The 26,117-nt window shown below is 43.2% G+C and overlaps 1 protein-coding gene across 7 annotated transcripts; it reads right to left on the reverse strand.

Annotated features, from left to right (window-relative positions):
• Nucleotides 1–1,050: 1,050 nt before the first annotated feature.
• Nucleotides 1,051–22,873, reverse strand: CDV3 (CDV3 homolog). 7 transcript variants are annotated; one of them, XR_004360951.1, is made up of 7 exons: nt 22,549–22,873; nt 20,116–20,195; nt 17,801–17,940; nt 16,761–16,923; nt 15,586–15,635; nt 15,370–15,454; nt 13,534–15,203 (listed from the first exon to the last, which is right to left on the reverse strand). XR_004360951.1 is itself a non-coding variant. In XM_032711474.1 (6 exons), exons 1-6 carry the CDS (start codon nt 22,780–22,782, stop codon nt 3,732–3,734), a joined length of 672 nt encoding a protein of 223 aa, XP_032567365.1. In that variant the 5' UTR covers nt 22,783–22,873; the 3' UTR covers nt 1,051–3,731. The 7 variants fall into 7 exon arrangements, 5 of the variants coding, with proteins under 5 accessions (XP_032567365.1, XP_032567374.1, XP_032567382.1 ...); XM_032711474.1 differs by lacking the exons at nt 13,534–15,203; nt 15,370–15,454 and adding an exon at nt 1,051–3,736; XR_004360950.1 differs by having other exon boundaries at nt 15,370–15,635.
• Nucleotides 22,874–26,117: the final 3,244 nt, after the last annotated feature.

Here is a 26,117-nt window from a genome sequence, read left to right on the forward strand (position 1 = left end):
AATCATTTTAGGCTGGGGAGAACTAACCCTTTGCTGCTGGGGGAAGGGACAAGGGACCTGAGCTGTGAGTCTCCAGGTGAGAGAGAATAGGAGGGCAGCTTGTCTTTGTGTGCAAGGCTGTACTTCCTACTTCTGCTTCCTGTTTCAGTGCAGCGGATGTTTTGTCAGTGAGCTCTGCAACTCACTGTCAGGATGACCTGAAGGAATTGTCAGGAAGGACTGCAAATGAATGTGAGGGATTAGATTCTTTTTAAAAAGTGAAATCTGTGCCCCAATCAGTGGAGGCTTGGCTGTGGCAAGATTGCCATGTTGAGTTGCAGTGACTGCAGTCTTATCACCTGATTTGGGTTTTTTCCTCATAACAGCTTGATGCTTTTTGCTATCTGTGGATGTCAAACATCTGACTTGTTTCAAGTCCAGTAATGGACTGAAAATAATGCTGCTATTAATACCTTATATCATGTTTTGAATTAACTTTAAATTAACTTTGAATTAACTGTATTTCACTCTGTTCTACCTCTGAAATGCTGCTTTGCATTGCAGGCATTTTAAATAGGTGTGAATATTACCAGGCAACATCTAAGGTTTCTGTGACTTTTTCTTCCCAGTCCCCAGAAGCTGCTGTGTAAGGGTGGTGCTGCTATTCTCACTTCACAGATAAAAAAATCACTCCCTGACCCACTTAGCGAAGCTTTAAAGAAGTCTTGGAGAAACACAATTCCTGCAGCTGTTGTGAATTCTAGGCAGGGCAGAAGGGGAGTAGCTAAAATCAGCCACATACCAACCCCCAGTGGAATCAGTAACCTGGGATCTGAGCATTACCTGTTCTCCCGTGTGCCCTGCCCTGGTGGACACTGGTTTTAACTTAGGGGGGACACAGGAGGACAGGGAGGGAGCGCTGGGGGAACAAAGGCAGAAAGGAGCTGTTCCAGCCAGAGCCAGCACCTCTTCTGCCTTGAGCCTCGAATCCAGCACACTGCTGTCTGTATGTCACACAGAGACGAACACAACAAAGGCAAGACAAACTTGGGAGGTAAAAAATTCAGTTGGTGCTGTTAAGATAAATTTATTTTCTTCAGCTTTCTTCACAGGAAACATCACGAAAGTGCTTTACAGAGTTTGATACCATTACTCTAACATGGGACAAAAGGACAACAACAGGTGTGTGCACTGCACAGTTAGAAGTTGTCATATGCAGAAGCCATGATAGGTAAACCAGGGTAAAAAAAATCTACTGACAAAAAATAGATATATATATAGTTCAGGTTTTGAACTTAATTTATGACTATAAACTTAATCATATAAATATACAGGCACCATTAGGTTCCTGTGTTAACTGTGGGGTCCACACAGGGCTTCTCAGAAAGATCATATTGTACTCTACTTTGCTGAAACAGTTTCTGCTGTGCTTCATGGGCTCCCAGCCAAACCATTTTCCCAGCCAGGCAGTATCATTCTCTTGCACTACAATAAGCACTCAAATGGCTTTATCTTCATTTCTTCATGTGAAGTCTGGTGGTGAGACATTCTGATACATTGCTGAAAGCAAATTCAGTTCTTTTTTTTTTTTTTTCCCCCACTTACAGATGTCCTATTACTATACTTCCCTCAGTCATCTCATCATTAAAAAAAAAAATTAAAATGCTTTAGGCTAGACCCTGCTGTCCAGGTAAGACAGTTTTGTTTAAGCTAGCACATTACCAGTCATGCAACCCTACTCCTTTCCACAGCTGAGCTGTGCTGTACTTTGAGCAGTGCTACTGCCTTCATTTTGCTGTATTCAGTGGGAATGGGGCTCCCATGTAGCCTCTGGGTCTCTAGGTTTCAATTCTTCAAGGAGATTGCATTTACTTGCTAGGCAATTTTGCAATGTTTGTGATACTACAACCCTGACAGAAGAAATGCAGCATGATAGAGACACAGGAGTTCTTGCCTGCTGCTTTCTAAATAAGTGGTGAATAATTCAGGCACCTAAGAAATCCTTGGCATGGTAATAATGTAGACGAACAGAAGGAGGGAATACCCTAGGGTGAAGAGAGGTCAAATCACATTTTTGATGGGTTTTGAGTTGCAGGGAAAAAATGAGCAGAACCAATTACCTAGAAAACATTGTTGTGCCAGTCTGCCTTTTACCTCGTTCCCAGATTAAAGACACAGTGCATGGTCGAAGAATTTATCAGTCCTGAAGGTTACTGGGTGGTTAGTAATTAACACAATATGGAATTACAGTGGCAAGACAGGGCTTTGGTGAGTGTAGCAGCAGAGATGAGTCTCCTAGAGGTGTGGGAGAGGGTACAAAGTACTACATTCTAACAACTATCAGATTCATCAGCTCTACTTTTCCCCCCCCCGCACTTCCTCAAAAAATAAAAAAAACCCCAACCCTCAACACCTACTTGCCAACTTAATAAACCCCCAGCAGCCACAGCTGGTTATTGACAGAATACAAGTAACTGCTGTAATAGAACACCTACAGACACAGTTATTTGGATGCAAAATCCAAGGTGCATTCTTCTCAACCAGTACTGGAAAGCAGCTGTTCTCCAGGATATGGTTCTCTGATATTGAGACACTGGCAGGCTCTGCACATAAACAGGCTTGAGTCTGCCCTGACAACACCTCCTTTGTATCTATGAATGTAACATGACTGGTAAATGCAGTCAGGGCTTAGAGATTGAACACTACTTACAGCTGCATGTTCTCTAAAGCACAAGGTGAGAATAAAGATGTGAAACAAACCACAAAGACTAAGCCTGCCCTCCAGTGTTGCTTCATCTCAAATATTGTAATCTAGTTTCAATGTCCAGTTGAATACTACAGCAGGTATATTAGATTAAGAATGGCTGAGCCCAGCTGGTTGCTGGCCAGAGCCCAAGTAATACATCTGCTTCATCTCTACCACAAGGAGGAGAATAGCCCAGAAATTAAAAACAAGTTTGCTACGGGCCTTGTTCCCTTGCACTTGATAGCTGTTCAACCTAGACTTCAAGTGACATGATCTCAAATAAAGGTTTAATGAAACCGACTTCATGACAAATAACTCTGTTGAAGTTAAGCTCTGGGAGATCAGAGTTGTATATGTTTTACCTCTTTCTCAATACATTTTTTCTCTTGTATCAGCCTGTTTTTATGATTTGAGTAATTTTGCTATGGTTGTACATACTCTGAAAGAGATACAGAATAAGTGATTTGTTTTAATTTAAAAAAGGAAGCTTGTGACAGCATCTTAACTAACAGTTTTCTGTAGGCAAGTCATTTGAAATAAAGCAAACTGTTACAACTCAGTGACTTCATTGCTGTAACTGAGCTAGAAAGGAAATTCAATACAGAAGACAGGAGACAGGAAAAGGAACAGAAAAGGTCAGATTGAGTAAAAATTAGTAAGAGCTCGCCATGCTAATCACTGGCGAGAAGTGATTATGTACACAAAACTGAAGATTTCAGTACATCAGATGGCAAAAGCCAATCCCCATAGAAGTTATTAGGTTGATGGTGATTGCCAGGATACTCTAACTAACTCTGTAAACTTGGCAATTAAGGGGCAAGTGAATGTCAACAGAACATAAACCCAAGGCAATGAATACTGGAAAGGTTTAAAACCACTCATACATGCTCTGGTGGATTCTGAGTTAGCTGTGATCTTTCAGGGGGACGATCTAGGCATCACCATGGACAGCTTGATGAAGACATCTGCTCAATGTGTAGTTGCAGTCAAGAAAGCGAGTAAGATGTTAGGCTGTATTAAAGACAGAACAATATGGAAAAATATTACAGCATCTATTTGTCTTAGAGGTCCTCAATGAATATTTGCTCTTTCATCAGCAACTTAAAAAAAAGTGGCATATTAGAAAAATACAAGGAGTAAAAGGGTGAGAGAATGGTAGAAGCAGCTCTTTGTAGCTGGGAAGACAGTAAGACCAAGGTAGTTTATTTAAGAGGGGAATAGATGATAAACATCTTAAAAGTAATTCTCCTTCCCACTGTATAACAAGATATCACCTCAAAGTCATTTTAAGCTGCCTACCAGTATGTTGACCTGAATATCACTCGTTACCACCATAATTATTCAAAAAAGCCCCTGTGTTATTCTTCAGTGCTTATTATTCAGCTAGTTACATATTTCCTCTGAAGCAACTGCTATAGTTTGTTGAAATTTAACAGTAATAAATTCTGACAGAGAATTGTCACAGCTGATGCACATTAACAACTGACTTAGAGGTACTGCAATGATAAAAATATCAGTAGGAGAAGAGAGCTGCTGGGCCTCATCTCTGTCCCGGACCCACCAGAGCTCTAATTTTTCTGCATGCAGGCCACCATCGTGTTCTCTGCTTCTATTTGAGGGCCCACTGTAAAAGCTGAGCAATGAACCTTGAAATCACCAGCAACAGCAGACAAGGGCACATTCTGAAGTTACCTCTTCATGTTTCTTCAGCTGCAGTTAACTGATAAACCAGGAGATAATAGTAAATAGGGTAATCTCCTCTTCTTTATCCGTATTCCTTCCTCTCTTACCTGTCCCTCTGCTTACACCTCTCAGCTCTATTTTCTGATCATTTCTTTCCTTTATCTGTTTCACAGAAACCGCTCCATGGGCAACTATTTCCCTTTGGTTCATTCCCTTCATCTTCTTCCTCCAGTGTCTGCCTTAGTACCAGATTTTACAAGTTTTGAAGTTTACTCTCTCTCCTATATTTCCATTGTACCTGCATGCCACTTCAACTTAGATATGTGAAAGAATAAAGAGCAGGACATGGAAAGGGGAAGAAAACTACATTTCTATGACAAAATACCACTTAGGAATGAACATCTCTAATTCACATGATTTGAACAAAACTTTAAAACAGCCACATTATAAGAGATGGCTATCAACTGTGAGCAGGATTTTATTTCAGTCATGGAGTTTACAAAATATAGCAATATTGACTTCAGTATGTTCCACATAAAAACAAAGAGCCTCATATGAATATGCCATTTGGGTTGCACAGATAATTGAAGAGATGAAATACCAGATAGAGTACTCAGCTTGAACTTTCCCCTTACCCATACATACTAAAATAAGTCTAATTACATTATATTTAAATAGGATGTATATTACATTCTATAGAAATAAGCCTTTGCCAAAGAAGTATTAAAATACTATAATGAAAGCTAATATAAAGATCTTTTAATAAAGATTTTTACTCCTCTGTAGAACCTGTCATCAGCCCCAGCCCTTGACAAACAGCTTTGGCCTCACAACACCCCTGTGAGGTAGGTTGTTGGGTTCTTTTGGTACAGCTGGGGAAACTGAGGCAAAGTGAAAAATTACTTGAACATAGCAGCTCAGTAGAAAAACAAGGCCAAATCCCACTCTCTTGGTCCCATGCTTCCCATGCTCTTCCTACAAAACAGCTTGTTTCTCTTCAGTGCACACAGTTGTTTTAGATGATACTTTCCATTCCAATATTCCAGACGAGCTACTTTTTCTTGTGATTCATTAATACTGTGATACATTTTTAATATTTGCATTCTGGCTAAGAAGAACTTCACTGAACGCTGAACTTCATTAACCTTGCTGTATAAACACATATTCTAAGCAACTGAACATAAACCCGTAATACACGTACCATTTAGAAGATGCTGTTTGAAACAATATCTCAGCTTTTTATCATGCAGAAGTGAAAACTAATTTTCTTAAATACACAAGTTATTTCCTAATAAGATTGTTGGACTATCTTGGAATTTGTCCTTTCTCGGTTCTCTCTTCAGACAACAGATCAGACAGCTTTGTACCAATGCAAAATTCTACCTTCTCTCTGGACAGCTTTTCCCAGTTCTTTTCTTTGAAAGGAAGAAATAAATCGGGATGCCTTCCCCAGGTACTGAAATTTAAACATTTTTGCTGATTTAAAGTCAGATGGATCTGTTACTTGTGAAGTCAGTGCCTACCCACACAGCACTTCTCCTATCCAACATCTTACACTCCACTCGCTACCTCAGGTTATACATTTAATACTAGCATTTAGAAAACAGCCTTCCTAATCCCTCTCTTCTTATACTCCCTGTGTTTTATTTGCATCATTACCACTCTCCCTAATTTACTAATTTTTTAATCCTCCTTCCTGCTCTATTTCACTTCAAAGACAACATGGTAGAACTACACTTGGTGCTTCAGAAGCCAAACTTTAGATAAGTGATAGTTATGACTTAGACTCCTCAGTTCTGTTTTCTGCTGTCATTTCTTCTTCCATCTGCTAGAGCTTGTAGGCTCTCATATTAGCCTTAATACAGACAAGCTGTCTCTTTAACTTTTTCTGAAGACTTTATCTGCAAGTATATGTCAGATTTCCTCTCCTCTGTACACACCTAATTCACATATCTTAAGTTTAAATAAGCATGTTATTATTTTCTTATACTCCCAAATAAAACTCTCTATTTACCATTAAAACCAATTTGTGATATTAAAAGCTGAAAACAGGGAGAGACAATTTGGGAACTAAGTTACAGTCAAGCAAAAAAGCCTGGAATGTGGTTGTTAATAAAGATTTCAAAGTATTCGAAGTGGTTTTGGTAAAATGTAGCTTCTTGGGCCTCAGAAACAAACTGATCATATGAAATGAGGTATCCATTTCTCTGGCCATGTCAATATTGGAAAGAATAATATTACTACCTTGTAAATAAGCAACCTTTAAAGCATATGAAGCCCTGTTAGTCTAATCATCTGCTCCATTTTAGTTAGGGTATTTGACAGAAAACCACAAGTAAATTTAAAACTGCTTAACCAGGCAGAAATTAGATTTTCTTATCTAGAAATTAGAAAGACAAAAAGCTACTACTGCAAAATCTCAGATAAGCGAACTCCAAAATGTGCAGCCCAATCAAATTTATATTGTTTACCTGACCTGAACAGTACAGGTGTCTCAGCCCTGGCGTGGTGCAAGTGTTTCCAAGAGCTGACAGAGGCAGTCAAGCACCAAATCTCCAGTCCCTGGGGTGTCAGGTCTCTAACACAGTTTGTATCCTTACAAATTCACCTATTTGTAAGAGAGGTGCTGTGGCCATGACTGGTAAAGCTACAAATACAAAACTGAAGTAACAGGAGACAGTTACTTTTGGTTGTCAGTTCCTCTTCATTTGTGATTAAACCTGGCACAGCTAAACCAGGAGAGGTGAGGTGGGGCAAAACTAATCCTCTCCTACATTTATCATCAGCTCAAGTAAATACAGATGCCAGATTCCTAGAGCAGGCATTTGGGAAGTCCAACTGTATTAAAATTATCTAGTTTTCGGCATTTTAACATCCTTAAATACAAACTGTATCACTGAGAACCACAAATCCAAATTGTTCCTTTCCCAGTAAGCACTGGACATTTAAATATTTTACTAGCAAGTTGGTAACTTTATGGCTGTACTTTTATTTTAACCCAGAGGAAGTAAAATGGAACCTTTAAACTGGAAGTTAACAAGTAACCTATAATGAAAGCATGCCACAGGCTAGGGAGTTTCTGAAGCAGCACAGAACTGCATTTTACTGACTGGCATCAAGAATCTCATTTCTACAACTGACAACCCTTCATTTGTGGAATGAGCCTTCAACCAGCATTTTGGAGGAATGAAAAGGGCATTCTTAGCATGCCTCGAATGAATGCAACGACAAACCAGATAAAGTTGGACTTCAGAGTCTCAGAAGTGTACTGAGCTTCCACAGAAGACTGACTTTCAAAATTTCAGGCATGCAGAACAATTACTTGGTATAAGGAAGATACTGACAACTGGCATTTTGATAATTGCTGGCAGCAATATTTAACACAAGGAACACTTCAAAACAGTTTAACATTCTGTACTATGGAAATCTGCTATGTTTCTGGTTGTTTTTCTTTGTAACTCCAGAAAGAAACTGGAATGATATGTTTGAGAGAAATCTCCAAAATAACACCTTTAGTTATCAGTACCTGATGGACTCTAGTGACAGCAACCATCCAGAGGCTGGGTTTTTTTCCCCAGTCTTTAATTCAGCAGAGGTACTTCCAAGTGAAAAGCAAATCAAAGCTTCAGTCATATTCAATTCACAATCTCAGATCAGACCTACATGGTGATGGAGTAAGAAGACACTGTGACAAGTAGCAAACTGAACTTCTATGTATAAATAAAAGTTGTATTAATATGCACTGCTATAAGCTCTGAAACAGAGCCCACTTGACCACCTGGGCTGACTGCCCACTCCATGGCCTGTCCCTTAAGAGATCCAAATGCTCTCTGCCTTTCCTCACCTACTGTCTGGTCATGATGTCAAACTAAAATGTAAAGACTCATTAGACTCCAGAATCCATGTATATTTTCATTTTATTTGACTTGAGACTTTTACAGGGTTTTCTTGAACTGCCAGAATTCATGCCCAAAAACCTCAAATAAAGGTGTCCTGGCTGCAGGGCGGGGGCGGAGCTTAGAGCTGGGTGGGCTGTTCTGTACCACCCACATCACCATTGGGGGGCACGGCTTTGGGGGAAGAAAAGGTGAGTGCACCCCAAAGCAGCACCATTTTGTTCCCCCTCCTCCTCAGAGAAGTTGTGGTAGTACTGTGGACTCTCAGTGACCAGCGCTGAAGACTTTGTCCCTCTGCCACCCGTCCCTTCCCATTCCTTGGTCAATGCAGCCAGGACACAGCTCCGAAAAAAAGTTGTGGTGAGCCAAGTGGTGTAGTCTGGGAATGGAGTGACGGCGAGCCCAAGCCCAGCCCAGCTGAGCCGAACCAAAGACTGTTGACCACAGCCGAGCCCAGCGGTCCAGAAAAGCAGGTGGCACAACGCAGATGATCCAGCTTTTGGGGGGTTTGTCTGCCACTGTTTTTCATTTTCTTGGGGAGGGGGAATGCTCGCCACAGCCAATGCCTCACATCCTTTGTCTCAGGAGGGCCATGTGGCACTGGCTAAGGAGAGCGTCAACCACCTTGTCTTTGTCCCGGGAATAACTGTGTGTCACTGCTGGGCCACAGGAATGTCCACCCTCTTGTTTTTGTCTCAGTGGCCACAATTCAGCTGAGGTGGTGAACACCTTTTGTGTGTAAAGCACCTTCTCTTTTGCATACTTTTGTTATTAATGTTGTTGTTACTGGGTGTTTCTTATTCCACTGCTGTTTGCTTTCAGTAAATTGTTATCTCAACCCACAGTCTCTGCCTTTGTCCCTCTCTCACGGAGGGAGACAGGGAAGGGGAGGGGCGGAAGTACATTAAACTCAAAGTCATTGGGCAGGAAGCCAAACCTTCAGCTGAGGACTTACTAGATAAGAAGAGTGGCTTATTTGGAGTTTAATTCCCAGCTGGTGTTAAACCACCACATTTAATTGATGCCCAACATAAGGCACAAGAGGGCTGAGATAACAATGGATCTGCCGAAAGCGGGTTGGAAACAATTTTGATCTAAGCATTTGCATAATAGGTACAGAACTCCCTGGTTACCATGTTGCTTGGTCTGTTCATGTGGGTGTGGTACCTAACCCTGCATATACCTCAGGGTATGTGTGTTCCTTACAATGTTATTTTTCAAAGCAGAGAGGGATCAGGATTGCTTTGTTGATGTCCTGTGTGGTATCAGTCTATGGCATTATCACATCAAGGGCAATGGGGGTAAAACAGTGTTGTTCACCCGTCCTGGTCTTGGCTGCTACCTCTGGGGATTCATTAATTGTACCCAGCCTGTGGGGGGAACAGGCTTTCACCCCCTTCTCCTCCTTCAGGCTTATTACAACAGCTTTTAAGAATTTTGAATTCTCATTTGAATTGGATATTAAAGAAAGCATGTTCTTTGTTGCTGTGTCTTCTATGTCTCCTTAATACGTCTACAACACATTTAGAGTCAGTGTGATCTACACCATGTTTAGAGTCAGGACAGAAATTTCTAGGATGTTGTCCAGGGACCTGCCATGGGGGTGGATAGTCATGAGTGGCATGGAATGTGGGAGAAAATGGGCCAGCTTTGAAGGAGTATTCTGCTCCAATGGTTTGGAAGTTCACCCCCGAATAACTACAGGACCCTGAAAAAGTGGCAGAATATTTGAAAGAAAAATGCTCTGTCACTTTCAGAGAGGTGCAAAGTTATGCAATGTGCTGGGCCCAGGCTACTATTTACCAGACACTGCTTGTTACTAGATAGCACCCTCAGAGGAAGAGGAGGAAAGCAGACCAACAGGCACTGTGGTCACTCAAACTGCAGCTGAACCAGAGGAACAACTTGTGCCAGTGGCAGTCACCCCTTATACAGAAGAAGAATCCAAGACCAAATCAGTCTGTGTAGTGAGTGATGAAGAGGAAGCAGGACCCCCACAACCAGAGGAAGAGACAGGGCCAGAGATAATCACCCAATCCCTATCCCTGGGTGAGCTGTGAGATAAGCAAAAAGATTACAGTCCGCAGTCAGGTGAGCCCTTGGTGACCTGGCTGCTCCAGTGCTGGGATATGGTGGCCAATGGTGTGACACTAAATGGTAATGAAGCCAAACAAGCAGGATCCCTTTCCTGAGATGCAGGCATTGACCAAGGGATTGGGAAAAGACCAGAAACTCTCAGCCTCTGCAGGCTCTCCGCATGAGGGAAAGGTATCTTGCAGGTATGACCTTTTTGTGCACCAAGACCTGCAGACCACCACAGAGCAATTAGCAGTGCTGGAGGCAATCTATAAGGATTCAAATGAGCAATCCCCCATAAATCCAAATGACATCCAGTGCACCCAAATCACGTTGCAGGAATTCCTATGGAGCATGCCATCATCATATGCCAACTCATTGTCAGTGATGTCATGGAAGGAAGGAGAATAAAGAGTGGACAATTTGGTTACCAAACTCCAGCTATAAGAAAGTATCTCCTCCCCTCTATAGGCCTGTGTCCCAGGAAATTCAGTTTTTAGGAGTAAAATGGTAAGATGGACGTCACCAGATTCCAATGGACATGGTCAACAAAATAGCAGCTATGTCCCCATTGACCAGCAAGAAGTAAACACAGGCTTTCCTAGAGGCTGTGGGTTTTTGGAAAATGCATATACCACTGCACAATCAGACTGTGAGCCCTCTCTACCTTGTGACACAGAAGAAGAACCATTTCAAGTGAGGTCCTGAAAACCAATCTTTTGAAGAGATCAAATGAGACTGCTCATACAGTAGCCCTTGGACCAGTCAGATCAGGACAGGACGTAAAAAAGCGTGCTGTACATCGCAGCTGGGGAGAATGGTCCTTCCTGGAGTCTCTGGCAAAAAGTACCCGGGAACACTTAAGGACAATCCCTGGAGTTGGGGATACAAAGGATCCCAGGCCTGATACATCCCAACTGAAAAAGAGATACTGGCAGCTTATGAAGGGGGTTGAGCTGTTTCAAAAGTGCCACAGTTCCTCCTGGCACCCTGACTGCCAGTGCTGGGCATTCAAAAGGAAAGTCCCTTTCACACATCACACCACTGATGCTATGTGAAATAAGTAGACTGCACTGATCACACAGCAAGTTTGAATAGAAAACCCCAATCTCTCAGGAACTTGGAAATCACCACAAAGTGGCCTGAAGGTGAAAACTTCAGACTATCATCAGACAAGGAGGAGGAGAAGGTGACACGTGTTGAGGAGGCCCCACCATATAATCAGTTACCTGAAAATGAAAGGAGGCACGTTCTCTTCACTGAAGATTCCTGTCACATTGTAGGGACAAACCAAAAATGAAAAGCAGCCATATGGAGTCCTATGTGGCGAATCGCAGAAGCCATTGAGGGACACGGTAGATCAAGTCAGATGGCAGAGCTGAAAGCTGTCCAGCTGGCTTTAGGTATCGCTGAATGAGCTATGGCCAACACTCTACCTCTACATTGACCCACGGATGGCAGCAAATGCTCTTGGGGGCTGGCTGGATCAATGGAAAAAGACCAACTGGTAGCACAGAGGGAAACTCATCTGGGCTGCTGAATTATGGCAAGACATTGCTGCTGGGGTAGGGAAGTTGGCTGTAAAAGTACATCATGTAGATGCACACATACCCAAGAGCTGGGCTACTGAAGAGCATCACAATGGACAGGTGGATCGAGCTGCCAGGATTAAAGTATCTCAGGTAGATCTGAACTGGCAACATAAGGGTGAATTATTTTCTGGCTTGGTGGGCCCCTGAGGGTCATTATGGAAGAGATGCAACATACAGACAGGCTCATGATTGAGGAGTGGATTTAACCATGGAAACTACCTCCCAGGTTATTCGTTACTGTGAAACATGTGCTGCAATAAAGCAGGCCAAGCAGGTAAGCCCCTTGGGGTATGGGAGATGATGGTCAACATATAAATATGGGGAGGCCTGGCACATTGATTACATCACATTGCTGCAAACCCGCCAAGGCAAGTGTTATGTACTGACAATGGTGGAAACAACCACTGGATGGCTGGAGACATGCCGGTGCCTCATGCCACCACTTGTAACACCATCCTGTGTCTTGAAAAGCAAGTCCTGTAGCAACACGGCACCTCAGAGTGAACTGAGTCAGACAACAGGACTCATTTCAAAACCAGCCTCACAGACCTCTGGGCCAGAGAGCACAGAACTGAGTGGATGTATCATATTTCCTATCATGCACCAGCTTCTGGGAAAACTGAAGGTACAATGGACTGTTTGAAAGCAATGGGTGGTGGGACCTTCAAACATCGGGATTTATACTTAGCAAAGGCCACCTGGTTAGTTAACTCTGCCAATCAAGCTGACTCCACCCAATCAGAACCCTTACCTACCACAGAAGGAGATAAAGTCCCCATGGTGCATATGAGAAGTTAGGGAAGACAGTTTGGACTAGTCCTGCCTCAAGCAAAGGCAAACCCATCTGCAGGACTGTTTTTGCCCGAGAGCCTGGCTGCACTTAGTGGGTAACGCAGAGGGACAGGGAAACACTAGGTGCACCTCAATGGGATTTGATTTCTGGGTGAGAACAGTCTGTAATGTTGAACTGTGTATGTAATACTGGTTGCTGAATGACACTGCCACCATGTGTCATAACTACCATGAGTATGGACTGCTCCACTTACACCAGTTGTGAGCTCCTGATGCAGCTTGCAACCCACTGACAGCACACCAGCTCTCCTGCTGTGGAAGACATCCAGGATGAACAGAGCCCACAGACATGGACTAAATGAATTCAACAGATGTCTTGGGGGACAGCCATTTACTAATGAAATGATACCCATGCTTGTGTATAGTTATGTGTGTGTATATATATATATATATATATAATATATATATATATATATATATAATATATATATATATATATATATACACACACACACACACACACACATATACACACTTGGAAGGTCTAAGATTTGGGCATGACATAGATACTTTAGAATAAGGGGTGCATAATGTCCCAGTTGCAGAGATAGGGCAGAGCTCAGAGCCATGTGGGCATGGCTATGTTGCTATTCTATACCACTCACAGCTGGGAGGTATTAAACCACCACAAGGTGGTACAATGGATAGTCTCACCTACCCTACACAGGAAACTCAAACTCAATTCAGATGCACTGGTGACCTCTCTCTCTTTAGATCATCAGGAAAAGTGTTTTAAGACTTCACATTTCTACCCCATCAAGAAATATGTCCATTTACCATGAATTCCACAGAAATCATGACAACAGTTTGGCTGGCAACAATGGTTTTTCAAGATACGTAGCTCAGAGTCCAAGGTATCAGTCTTTCAGCGGGGTTTGTTTCCAAATGAAGTCTCCAACTTTAAGAATAGTCTCTTGAGCCCTCTCTTTAATAGCAGCTTCTAGCAGAAGTTTTAGAGACAGTGAACTCTGCAAGGGCAAGGCCAGTTTTAGTCCATGCACAAAAAAACCAGGTGAAACCCCAGCCCCACTGAAGTCAACAGCAAAATCCACAATGGCCTCAGAAAAGTAGTTTTAAAGCAAGTCAGCAGTTAGTCAGAGGGAACCCAGCTAGGTGATTCCTGCACTATCCTCATTTTCTGCACATACACAGTACTCCCACACACGTAAGCAAACTTTGTTTTGTTCCCTTGGTTTTTTTGCCATTGGCAACTCCTGGGGTCTTAAGTCTATTTTTTGGCATTTACTCTGAAAAATCTCAACACTGGAGCACACCACTATTGTACTTCATTTTGCTTCTGGTTTAAGAATTCAGAGAAGAGAAAAACAGTTACAGCAGAACACTTTTGGTACTTGACAGGTTTGGTTCACCAAAACAGAGTCACAGGCAACATCCTATATTCTTAGTGTATCAGTGCCATTTTGCCTTCTTCCACTGAATTAAGTAACTTAAGGAAGTCACTGTCTTCCATTATTACTAAACTTTCTGACTGTGAATAAACACCATTTATGAATCATACTTAGAGGATTTCTGCCTCAAAGAACCTGCATGCTTCACAGAAGTAGCCAAACAAATCAGGCTTACCAGCTTTAGTTATCCCTCTGCTACTAAGTTATTTTGGTTACCAAGTAATCATCACTCTTCAACAAATAATTATTTTTGATAGAAGACAGTTTTTATGTAGTATCGCTACTGCCATGTATCTCATTTTAAAGGACAAATTCTGAAGCCTGTAGTTGGAGTCCAGATACTTCTGTGTCAAATCAAAAACTCAATGCTTTAGGGTGAGAAAGATAAACTTCATGACAAAAACCAAAATAAACCCTATTTCACTACAACATCTTATCATTGTTTAAATATACTGCAAATTCATACCAGAAACAAGGCAGGCTTTTTTTTTGTGGATAATAGAAAAAAAAATGCTTAAACAGACAACTGTGAAAATGGCTAATGCAAACAGACCATTCAAACCCATCGTTCCTCAAATCTGATACTGAATGAGTTTTAATTTGTTTTGCAGTTACTTCTGTACAGCTGTCTAAAAAGGTAAACAAACTACAGCTCTGTTATACTTGGATAGTATGAGTGGTATGGTATGCTCCAGAAGTCTCTAGTAGGCTATGGCTACACATGACAGGATTCCTCAGAAGGGGAACAAACAGGTTTGTCATTAAGGTCACTTAAATCTTTGTTATAGCAAATTGGAACCAAATGGCTGACTTCTGCAGGATTTCTGACAGGAATCCAGTAGAGCTGGTTTCAAGTTTCAGATGGCCACTAAAACAGCTGTAACCTTCTCTTCCAGAAGTTGTGATCCACATGGTGTCCACAATGAGTGCAGCAAGTCTGAGGTAGTCAACCTTTACGAAGGCTCAGTATCTGAACATAAAAAGATTTTGAAATGACCACTGGCTGTAGGTATCTTTCTGAGCAATTAAAGAACACTGATGATTCTTGTTCAATCATTTACATTAATTTGCCCCATATCCAATGGAGAAGTTGCAATATATTATGCTTCCATAGTGCAGGAGAACCAATCACTTACGTCAAAGTAGTCTGCACTCGTTGCAGTAGATCCAGCAGAAATAAGGTGGCATGTTCATCATAGCTGTTAGCTGTAGTTTAGTTACCTTAGTAGAAGGGTTACCAAAAATGCATTCCTTAATTGTAATGTGTGTGCAGCTCTACTGATCCCCAAGCACAGCATACTGGTTGTCTAGCTGAAGTTTAAGTGCCTGGTTTTTTGACACCTCATCCCTACCTCTAGTTTTGTATTTTACTACTTCAAAGCTCTTCTCCATTTCTTTATCCCTAAGGGAAAATAAATGTAATCAGTAAATATCTTATCACTAGCTTGTGAATTGTGAATTTCTAGACTATTTCCACCCCATCCCAACAAAAACATAATAAACATAAAACAAACACTAAGGTCTTAAGTTTAACAGAATAGCCAAACATTCCCAAGCAAATCTTATCTCCAAAATACATAAATATCTATCCATTGTACCACCCAGTACGATTCAGATTATAAATGTCAATGTTAGCATTCTCAAAAGTAAATTTAAGTGCAATTATGAAAAATAGGTTCTAGAAAGCAGAAGCCAATTTCCAGAATGTTCATTCAGAATTTCACCTTGACTCAATTTGTACCATTCAAACCCCAAAGCATCAATGACAGCATGTTTCATTTGCCAAGCACACAAAGCCACACCAAAAAAACCCCCAGAGCTTCTGCCAAGCTGTATTAAACAGTAACGTAGCAAGCAGGGAGAGAAAAAAACCCCATCAAACTACAACAATAACAAAAAGGAAAAAAAAATCAGCAACAAAAAACCTCCCAAAAATCTCAAGTGAATTAAGTATTGGCCTAGCTATCTCTTCTATTGACAATGAGGTTATGGTGAGATCAGGACTCAAAAGCAGGGTGAGACTCAAGTCTTCAGCACCACATAAATACAAAACACTTCTGTAAAACTGGGGGAGCTCATCACTGTTAACCACAGCTCAGATAGCAAGTGTATGGATTTGTATTTGTATCAAACCCCATTCTTCCATTTCAGCTACCTTCACAACTCTAAAGTGAAGGCAGTATGCTCAAGGCAGTAACAGAGAGCTACTACTGAAGGCAGAAACAGAGAGCTTCCCTCCCCGCGGCCAGTGTCTCAGGGAACCAGATGCTGTCAAGTGCATAAATATTTTGCTTCAGGGAAATCCTTCAGCCATCAAAGACAACATAACTGGCAGTCTTGTTTGGCTGTCTTACTGGGCTAGGTCCTATGAAAATTATTTAATGGGAACAGAGTCAGAAAATATAGTTAACACCTCTTAGTAATTTCTTTCTCTGTGGAAAGATTCAGGCTTAAGCCCTACCCAAAATAAGAACTTAGAGAAAGCAGTTAACGCACGTCTCTTGGGGCATTAATGGAATGTACTTACTTTCGACTGTCTACAAGCTTGGCGGTGGACTGCAGTGATGGGAACTGCGTATCACTATAGATTTCTGGTGGTCCTTGCTGTGCTCTCCGTGGCCTGCCACCCTCCCGGGCGCCGGGTGGCCTGTATACACCACCAGTCTGAACGGGTTCTGGAGCTTCTGTAACTAGTTACAAGGACAAGAGTTACACAAGAGAAAAGGTTTACATTCACAGCTGAAGGAAAAAACCCAACACACAAACAAAACAACCAACACACAAACCGAACTCCACAAATCTTTTAAGTACGTTTTTGCACCTTTTAGAGCTTTGGAAGCAAATATTTTAGACAAAGTAGGAAATCAGCTATCGCCTAATTCAATCTATACTCAGTGGTCAAATCAAAACATGACTAATTAGCTTTACCTCCTTGCCTGTACAAACAAGGAAGAACAAAGCAGACTATTTTTCAGTAATTTCTCAGCGAAAGAGGATATTCTGAACTCAGATCATGACTTGGTAATTTACATCCACTGATGCTAATAAATTGTATTCAATAAAAAAACTAAAGTCCTACCCTAGTTAAAGAATCAATTTTGCAATGTCATGTTCTCCATATCCTAGAACTAATTTGAAAAGTGTGCTACTAACCATGGAAGCCTATTCGAGAACTGCTACGTGAGACATCAGATATTGGCTGAACATCCACAGAAGTGTTAAAGCAGTATTTTTAGATCAACAGATATGTTTCCCACAGATATTTTGCAGATTGCATAGTAGATGGATCTCCTGAAAAGACAGAATGCTTCCCCCTGCCCCCTTGAAGTCAGAAATAAAAAATACTTCCACTTTGTGCTTTAAAGTAGCGGGCAGACACTTTAAATTCAATTCAGTTCCTCAGATGCCCTCACAGGAAAATTTCCTCGTTTACTAGCATGCCAAACAAGCCACTAGTATGCTAATGGTTTCCTGAACAAGAACTGTTCCTTGAGCTTTACCCAGTGAGCAGCTTAATTCAACCTGAGGCACTTCCAATTGGAAAAAACAACTCTGAGTTAAATTTACCAATTGGTTCAATGACAGGTGCTGGTGCAGGAGCTGACTTGTTCCAAGGACCAGATGATCTATCTACACCACCACCACCAGTCTCTTCCCAATTGTCACCAGGTTCTTCTCTTTTTTCACTTTCATCATCTTCCTTTTCACTATAAAAAAAGAAATGATGATTAGTACCTTACAAGCAGAGGTTTAAGACTTGCCAGAGATTACAGAATCCCCATAAACAAGACTTCATGGCTGCTGTACTGAAGGCACTAGCTTAAACCAGACTACACTAGTCCCAGTTACTAGCACTAGTTACTGAACTAGTAACTCCATCTGAACAATTTTTGGCACGTTGCTACATAACTTGGCAACTGAGAAGAAAAAAAAAGTACTTGAGAAGTAAAACTTACCAAAAAAGACAAATTCAACTTGAACTAAGTGATCAAAGAAACTGGTATCTTATTTTGAGCTTAAAGGCTTTTTCCTTACTAAGAGTCATGTACTTGAAAGGGTTGAGAAGACAAAGCAGGAAAGGTCTCAAAGTCCAGCTTCCATAAAATGCTTTAGTCAAGACAAAGAAATAGTGGAGTATTGGTGAAAAAAAGCAAGTCCTGAGCTCACATTCCCTATAGGCACAACCACGTGAGAAACACACTCATATTACCCATACACACATATTCTACAATCAAACTCAGATTTTTTTTCTGAAAGCAGGCAATCAAAAAAACCCAAAAGAGAGTAAAATATGTCATTTTTTAAAGATAAATCCTATGGAAAAGCTTGACTGTATTTTATTTAGACTATTTTATTTTGCACAGAAATAGTCAAGAGACCCAAAATAATTTCCTGGTCAAAGCTACTACAGAAAGCTGTGTAGTAGAATGTGACAGATGTGGAGGGTGAGGCTGTTGAAAAAAATCCAGACACTGATCTCAACAGCAGCAAAGTGTCAATTCAGAAGTTTGTAATACACCAAATCCTACTAATCGTGATCTGTGTAAGCTTTCTGTGTAAGCAACAATCAGAGAACAGCAAAATATGCCTGTAATTTCTGAAAACTAAGTGGCCTTCTACTGTTCATCCAAACACATTAACAACCATAGTAAGGTGATCCAAGGGCCTAAACCATCACTACCCCATTTTAAACGAGAGTCAGAAGCAGATGCCTACAGACTAACTACAACAGAGCCAGTACAAGTAACATCCCACCCTGTCAGATACTCTATAACTTATTTTCAGCAAAGAGATCTCCAGAGATGGATAATTTATAACCTCTGGTGGTTTTTTTCTTCCATTTACTTCTCCACTCTTCCCTTCAAACTACGAGTGGTTACGAAGTCCTGTGGCAGAAACTTCCATGTCCCTGAAAATCAAGGTACTGGCTTTCCAGTCAAACAGCACCAGTAGTCAGTGAAGCTGCAGCCCACTGGTTACTTGTCTATTTAGACGCGATTATCCACCGTGACACTTCAATGGCATGGACAGCTTGTGGGCCAAATTCATGCAAATGGCCTAAAAGGACTAGTTAACTGAAAGGGGTAGGGGGAATTATGTGATCCAAAAAAGTAAATAATTCAAAGAGTATGTCAGACCTGCTCACACAGTGGAGAAAACATCTACTGCATTGGTTGTGATGATTTTAGGACGACATTATTTTGATCATCATCAATACCTGGACAGGGTACCTAATTGCCAGCATTATCTGGCATTCTCAGGCTACGACTGAGGTCATAAAAACCCATTTTCTGACCCGATGAAAAGTTTTTCTTAACCAGGACAGACTTAAGTAGACCTACTTTGGACCAGACAACAGGAAAAGTCTAATGAAAAAGCAAACAAGAAATCATGGATGAGACTCAGAAATGCAGTCCTGTGGGATCTTATCATGGGACACTAGCTTTAGCAACTATATTTTTGTTTTACTGAAATAAAGACGCAATGGTTCAGGAATTTGCTCCCAAACTCAAGATCCTGAACAGATTGAGTCAGATACCATTACAGCAGCCAAATGACTCAGTGGGAATTACTACCCTGCACTCCTCTGAGAAATTCTTTACTATCTTTATGGAGGGGAACGTTAAGCGTTTGTAATAAAAATCTGAGTCCCAACTAAAACAGACAGATCTAGAGTATGAATGGAAATTTAGAAAATAAAGAGAATACTGGCAGAGACCAGTCAAACCTAAGTTACTCAGGAGCAAAATTCTATACTATCAGAAAGGTATCAAACCTCCTTTAACTGGACTCCACAGAAGCAGCTCTGAAGAATAAAGTCCATTCTTTTTAAACGTACGTAATGATTATACTAGAGAAAAAAAATAAGGAAAAAGTAGTACCTTATTTGCATGGATTGAACTCTAAGACCACTATAATCAATTTCTTCCTTTTGCTCAAACTCCTTCCAATCATCCTCTTCCTGTAAGAAGAGAAAAATTAAGTTGTCACTTTCTTTACAACAAAAGTAGAAAAGGAAATTGTAACTAAGATAACGGAAAGAAAACTGAGGGTGAAGGTGCAGTTCTAAGAGAAACCAAACTGTGACCACCAGTGGCAAGAGGGTAAAGGATTGCATGCCCTCCTCCCCTAACGTACTGTCACCAGGGATGCACCTGTGAGCTGACTTTAACTCACTACAACAGCTAAGAAATGCCCCAGCAAAGAAGCCGTTCAAGTGAAAGAAAACCACATCATCTCAGTAAACATCCATGAGGAAGTCAAGGGACAACACAAAGCATGGAACAGGACTGTGCAGTCATGACCAGGGAAATACAAGGCAAGCCCTCTCTCTGTTACTAACAGTAAGCTTTTGTGACAGCTTGAAGGCACACGAAGCTTTAGATTTACTTTTCCATCATCTATTTCACGAGCAAAACAGTAAAGAACATCTGGAATGGCTTCCAGTGGATTTATGACAGAGATTAATATTGGTACATTTGATTTTTTTCACATTCACAGCCATGTTTACAGTCTTGTTTTCTTAGAAATGTTTTTATAACAGTCAAAAGGTCAGCTTCAAAACCACAGCAATCTTAGTACACAAAAACATCTATCGTTCAAGAGCTTCACTAGAGGGTTTTAAAACAGGAGTTTGATTCCGTGTTTGGGGAAAGAGGGACTCACCTAAGTGGAGTTAATTTTGTCCTACTGTGTCATTAGTAGATTCTGGGATTATTAAGGTAGGTCAGAAATGGACCAGAACAGATAAGCAGTCCTCACAATGTTCCCAGTCACAGCTTTAAGACACACACAGCCTAATTAATAGTTTACATAATTCTTACACACTACATGAAATGCAGTTATACTACTTTAAATAGGAAGACCTTGAGAACAAGGTCTGACAAAGGTACAGTCCCCTTTCCACTGAACAGCTGGGAATAAAGCTTCTTCTAGAGCCCTGTACTAGGACCTTCTACATTGTCAATCTCCAGCAGAAAAACTCTGACCTGCTTTAAAGTAACAGAAGTAGGAAGTGACCCCATGTAACTGCACCATCTGCTGAAGATTCAGTCTTTTGGAAGAGCATGAATCTACAGCTCTAAAACCTTTCAGATTTCTTATATCCCCATCTCCATGGAAACATCACAGTTTCCAAGCTAACATACCTTTCACGTTCAGTGATTTTTATTTCTAATCCAAGTACAAGCTTCAGTCAAAGCCACACACTATTTTACCAGCAAGTGAGTAAAACAGCAGCTGAAAGATTACCGCTGACCTTGGTCTACTCAGAAAGCTACTGCACTTGTCGAGTTCTCAGTTAAATATCGTATTCAGTGGTTTCAGTATTCAACCTAGCACAAGAAAATATCCTTAAATCGTTGATCCCCTACGTAACAATGAAGGAAGCAAGGTATCTGACTTCCAAAAACCCTTTCCCAAGCCATCTTTTTATATTCAAAGAGCGTACAATAAATCACAGGGACAGATGAAGATTTGGTTTGTAGCAGCAAAACAGAGAAGAGATCCTCAGATTACTACTTGTTAAAGCCTCCAAAGGAAAACAACATCAAGAGGCAAAAAAAACAAAGCAGAAATAAAGAAATAAAAGGTTCAAATAATTTCTTAGGTTCTATTTGTCCCGTCTAAAGCAGAAAGATACATTAGAAAGCTACTGCATATGTCAGGCTCTCCAGTTTAAACATCATTACGAAATAGCAGAGTATTTCTTAAAATTCATTTTGAAATATACAGCATTAGAGATCCTGTAACTGCTTCTGGTTTCAGTTACATTAGTTCGGTGCTGATGCTGGGGCCAGGGGAGAGAAGGGCGGAGGAAGAAACAGAGGCACTAACTCAACTACGGGCACTTAAGCGTCTCCTGCATTCTCATCGTTGCACTGTAATACGGTAGCAAAAAAAAAAAAAAAAAAAAAATTACTGGCAGTAAAACCCTTCCTGGCAGCGAGGCACAGAGCGGACTCCGGGGAAATCTTATCGCCAAGGTCCACAGGCCACGCTGCACAGCCCCAGGTGGCCCAGGGCTGGCACCTGCCGCAAACTCCCGGTTCCGGCCGCAACACCCGGAAACCCGGGAGGGACCGCAGGGCGGGAAGGGGCCCCGCTCTCCCGCCTCCCACCAGGCCAGGACTCGCGGCGAGGGGCTCCCGCGACCCTCCCACCAGCAGCACGAGCAGCAGCCGTCCCGGCGGCCCCGGGCGGGGCTGGGCTGGGGCTCGGGCTCCCCGCCAGGCCCCGCACGGCCCCGGGCGCCGCATGGCCGGGCGGCGGCGGCGCCCCCTGCCGGCAGGAACCCGCGGCCTCCCCGCCCGCACCTTGCTCGCCGCCTTGGCCGAGGAGCCGCCGGCGGCGCTGGAGGCGGCGGTGGCCCCAGAGCCGCCGCCCTCAGCAGGGCGGGGGGTCCCCGCGGCCGCGCCCGCGGCGTTGGAGGCGGCGTTGGCAGCGCTGGAGGCGGCGGCGGCGGCGCTGCGGCTGCTCTTCTCCTTCCGCTTCTTCTTGTCCCGCTTGGCGAAGAAGTCGTCCAGGCTCCGCTCCTCGGTCTCGGCCATGGCGGAGCCGGGCGGGGGCAGGAGAGGCGGCGGCGGCCCGGGCGGACAGGCGAGCTGCGCTCCCGCTGGTGGGCGAGCGCGCCCGCCCGGCGGCGGCTGCGACGGCTGCGGAGGCTCCTGCCCGGCCCGCCCGGCGGGTCGCGCGCCCCACGCCTGACGCGGCCCGGGGGGAGCAGAGGGGCTGAGGGGAGGCGGGGCGGAGCCGCGCCCCTGCGCGCGCATGCGCTGCCGCGCGCCGGCCAATGAGCGCCGCCGGCCCCTCGGGGGCGTCTCCAAAAACGGGGCGAAAGGCGCTGACGTTGCGGCGCGTGAGGCCCGCGCGCGGCGGGCGCGGGGAGGGCGGTGGCGGCGCGGCCGCGGATTGGTCGAGTTGGGCGGGGCGGGGCGGCGCGTGCGCGCCAAGGGCCCGGCTCGCGCGGACGCCTCCGGCCACCGCCCCTCCCCGTCTGGGCAGGGATCGGCTCCATGTGGATGTGACAGGTTGTCCGCGAAACTGCAGTGTGACACCCCCCCGTGCTTGCCAGGAGAACCCAGTCGTATCCTGGAGCGCATCGGGAAGAGCGTGGCCAGCAAGTCGAGGGACCCTCTACTCAGCCCTAGTGAGGCCACATCTGGAATAGTGTGCCCAGTTTTGGACAAGGAGCTACTGGAGAGGGTCCATCGAAGGGACACAAAGATTATTAAGGGAGCGGAGCATCTCTCTTATGAGGAGGGGCTGCGGGAGGTGGGCCTGTTTAGTCTGGAGAAGAGAAGACTGAGAGGGGGTCTCATCAATGCATATAAATATCGCAGAGGCAGGTGCCAGGGCGGTGATGCCACACTGTTCAGTGGTGCCCAGAGACAGGATGAGGAATAATGGCAATAAACTAAATCATAAGAAGTTGCACCTCAACATGAGGAAGAACTTTTTTACCTTGGGGGTGGCAGAGCACTGGAACAGGCTGCCTCGGGAGGTCATGGAGTCTCCCTCTCTGGAGACATTCCAAACCCACCTGGACACGTCCCGTGTCACCTGCTCGAGGTGACCCTCTCTTGGCGGGGGGATTGGACTATGTTATCTCCAGAGGTCCCTTCCAACCCTAACCATTCTGTGATCGAGATCGGCTGCAGCTCCTGGGGAAACCCTTGGCTGTTTCCTGCATCGGGCTGTGCCGTGAAAGAGGGACATTCACCTTGGACTCAGAGTGTGGCAGGAGTCACTTCTGAGGAGACTGAGAGAGCTGCTGGAGCGGCCCCAGCCCTCAGCCAGTCCTGCCGGCTCCGGGCACTGCTCGGCCTGCCCGGCTCCCACCCATGACACAAGGTGATGTTCACTCCCAGTCTGGACTGCAGTGACAAAGGCGCTGCCTCCTGCACCCCAGCAAGGGCCGTGAGCTTACACTACCATTGTAAAGGATGCAAGGAAGTAATTTAGCTTTCATGTTGGAGATGGTGTGGTTAAGTGAGTAAGCCTTGAAACACCACTCTGCCTAGGATGTCCGGATGTCTTGGCGTCAGCTTCCTAACTGCTTTCCTGACTCACATTGAAGCCTAGGGAATATCTACTGGAAAACTGACTTCACAGTGGGTGTCTGCAGATTGTCACCTCTCCCTTTGGGTACTCTAGTGACCTTTACCTCTGGAAAAAAACATGGGTATTTAAAAAGTTCACTGTAGCTTCAAAACGCGTTGTCGGAAGTTTTGAGGCAGGACATTTGGAAAAACAACCTCAGACTGCCATGAGTCATAAATAATTACATGAAACACTGTTTCTGATTACTTACTTTGTTGGTCAGCCATCAAAAGGAGATAGAAGTTCCTACTGGTAAAGTGTAAGCCCAAATGAGAATTACCTATCAAATATGTATTGGTTTGTATTACAATTATATAAAAATAAGCATGTTTGTACTCTTGAGTTATTTGATACAATTTTGTGCTTTGTGATATTTTCTTTTGAAATCGTTACATATATGTGTATATATATTAACATAGAAATGAAAAGTTTTTCCAAACTTTAGAGAGTGACAGTCTCAGTTTCTGTCCATGAAAGTACTGTTATTTAGTGGTTTTCATCCGTGTTTCTCAGATTGTTTGAGAAAAACAGGGGAGGTGCCACTGTCATACCGCAGAAAGAGGTTAATTACGTGATGTCTTCATGAAGCATCAAGTAGCTGTGAATAACTGAGTCACTGTAGCCAAGTGTTTTGCCTTTGGGAGATGTGTTACAGTCATATTTTTATGTGCCATCCCATGTCTTCCCTGTATTTCTCTACTACCTGTGTTCTTCTAGGGTTTGGGCCTGCACAGAGCAGGCCTTGAGAACTAAAAGCTGCAAGTGTAACAGTTCGTCTGGTAACACCAAGAATGCCATGTGATCAATGACACTTTCCATTTATGACAGAAATAATTACTGAAGTAGGGAGCATATTTGGTAGCTAAGTCTCATCTTCTGTGCCTCCTTGGTGCTCCCCTCTTACTCTCCCCTTCAGCTGATGGGAGGTTTCGTGGAAGGTGTGACAGGGGACAGTTGGGTGTGGAAGAGTGTTTGACATTCCTTTTGCTGAAGCGCTGCATTCCCTTGTTTGTGCTCCATTACATTGGAGGAAGCCAACGTACCTCCACGCTGCACCATGCTGTGACTTGCAGGCTCAGCACTGATAATACCATGCAACTCAGCAGATCGTTTGTGTTCCTCAGCTTTTGTGGTAGATAAGCTAATAATGGCCACTAAGTATAGTGCTGTGCCTGATTCTGAATTTCGGCAGCTGGTAAAATATTTTAGTTGCATTATTATGACCCCATTATCAGGCCGATGAAAGTGAACCTGATGCCTTTTTGCTGCTTTTAGCATCTGCGTCACTTGTCTCTTGCAAACACAGTGCTGCAAGGCTGGAATGCCCAGCTCTGGATTAGAAACTTAATACCTGTCAGGAGCAGAGTACCAAGAAACATTTCAGCTGTTAAATCTGGAACAGACTCAGCGGAAACCATGGAAAATAACAGCAACGTTTTAGGCCTTGGAAGGCTTAGATTCAGATATAAAGACATGTCTCAGTTGGCGCTTTAAAGGAAGCATTAGTTATGTGGTTATGCTTGGATTTGCCTCCCACCTCTAGTTTTATTTTTATGTAAAATTGTGAAAATGTGCTGATGCATGGCATTTGTAGTTCACTGCGAATGCATTGTGTTGGCTTTTACGGTTAAGATTGTCGCTGTGTAAAAAGTTAGATGCAGAAAAAAGGTCACTATTTGTGTTTTCCTTTCTCGAATTCAACATTTCTCAATACTTGCACAGAGGACATTTCGCTGAAGAATGGCTCACAGGCCTGGCTGGCAGAAGTAATGTTTATAATGGA

Source organism: Chiroxiphia lanceolata, chromosome 1, assembly GCF_009829145.1.
Source record: "Chiroxiphia lanceolata isolate bChiLan1 chromosome 1, bChiLan1.pri, whole genome shotgun sequence".
In the NCBI taxonomy this organism is placed as follows: Eukaryota; Metazoa; Chordata; class Aves; order Passeriformes; family Pipridae; genus Chiroxiphia; species Chiroxiphia lanceolata.

Excerpts from the sequence above, each read along its gene's own strand:
- CDV3 (XM_032711461.1), bottom strand. The coding sequence starts at position 22,782 with ATGGCCGAGACCGAGGAGCGGAGCCTGGACGACTTCTTCGCCAAGCGG. Across the intron at positions 16,924-17,800 it reads ACCTGTCATTGAACCAATTG|TTACAGAAGCTCCAGAACCC; the intron begins GTAAATTTAACT and ends CCTTGTAACTAG. Across the intron at positions 15,636-16,760 it reads AAGCTTGTAGACAGTCGAAA|GGATAAAGAAATGGAGAAGA; the intron begins GTAAGTACATTC and ends ATTTTCCCTTAG.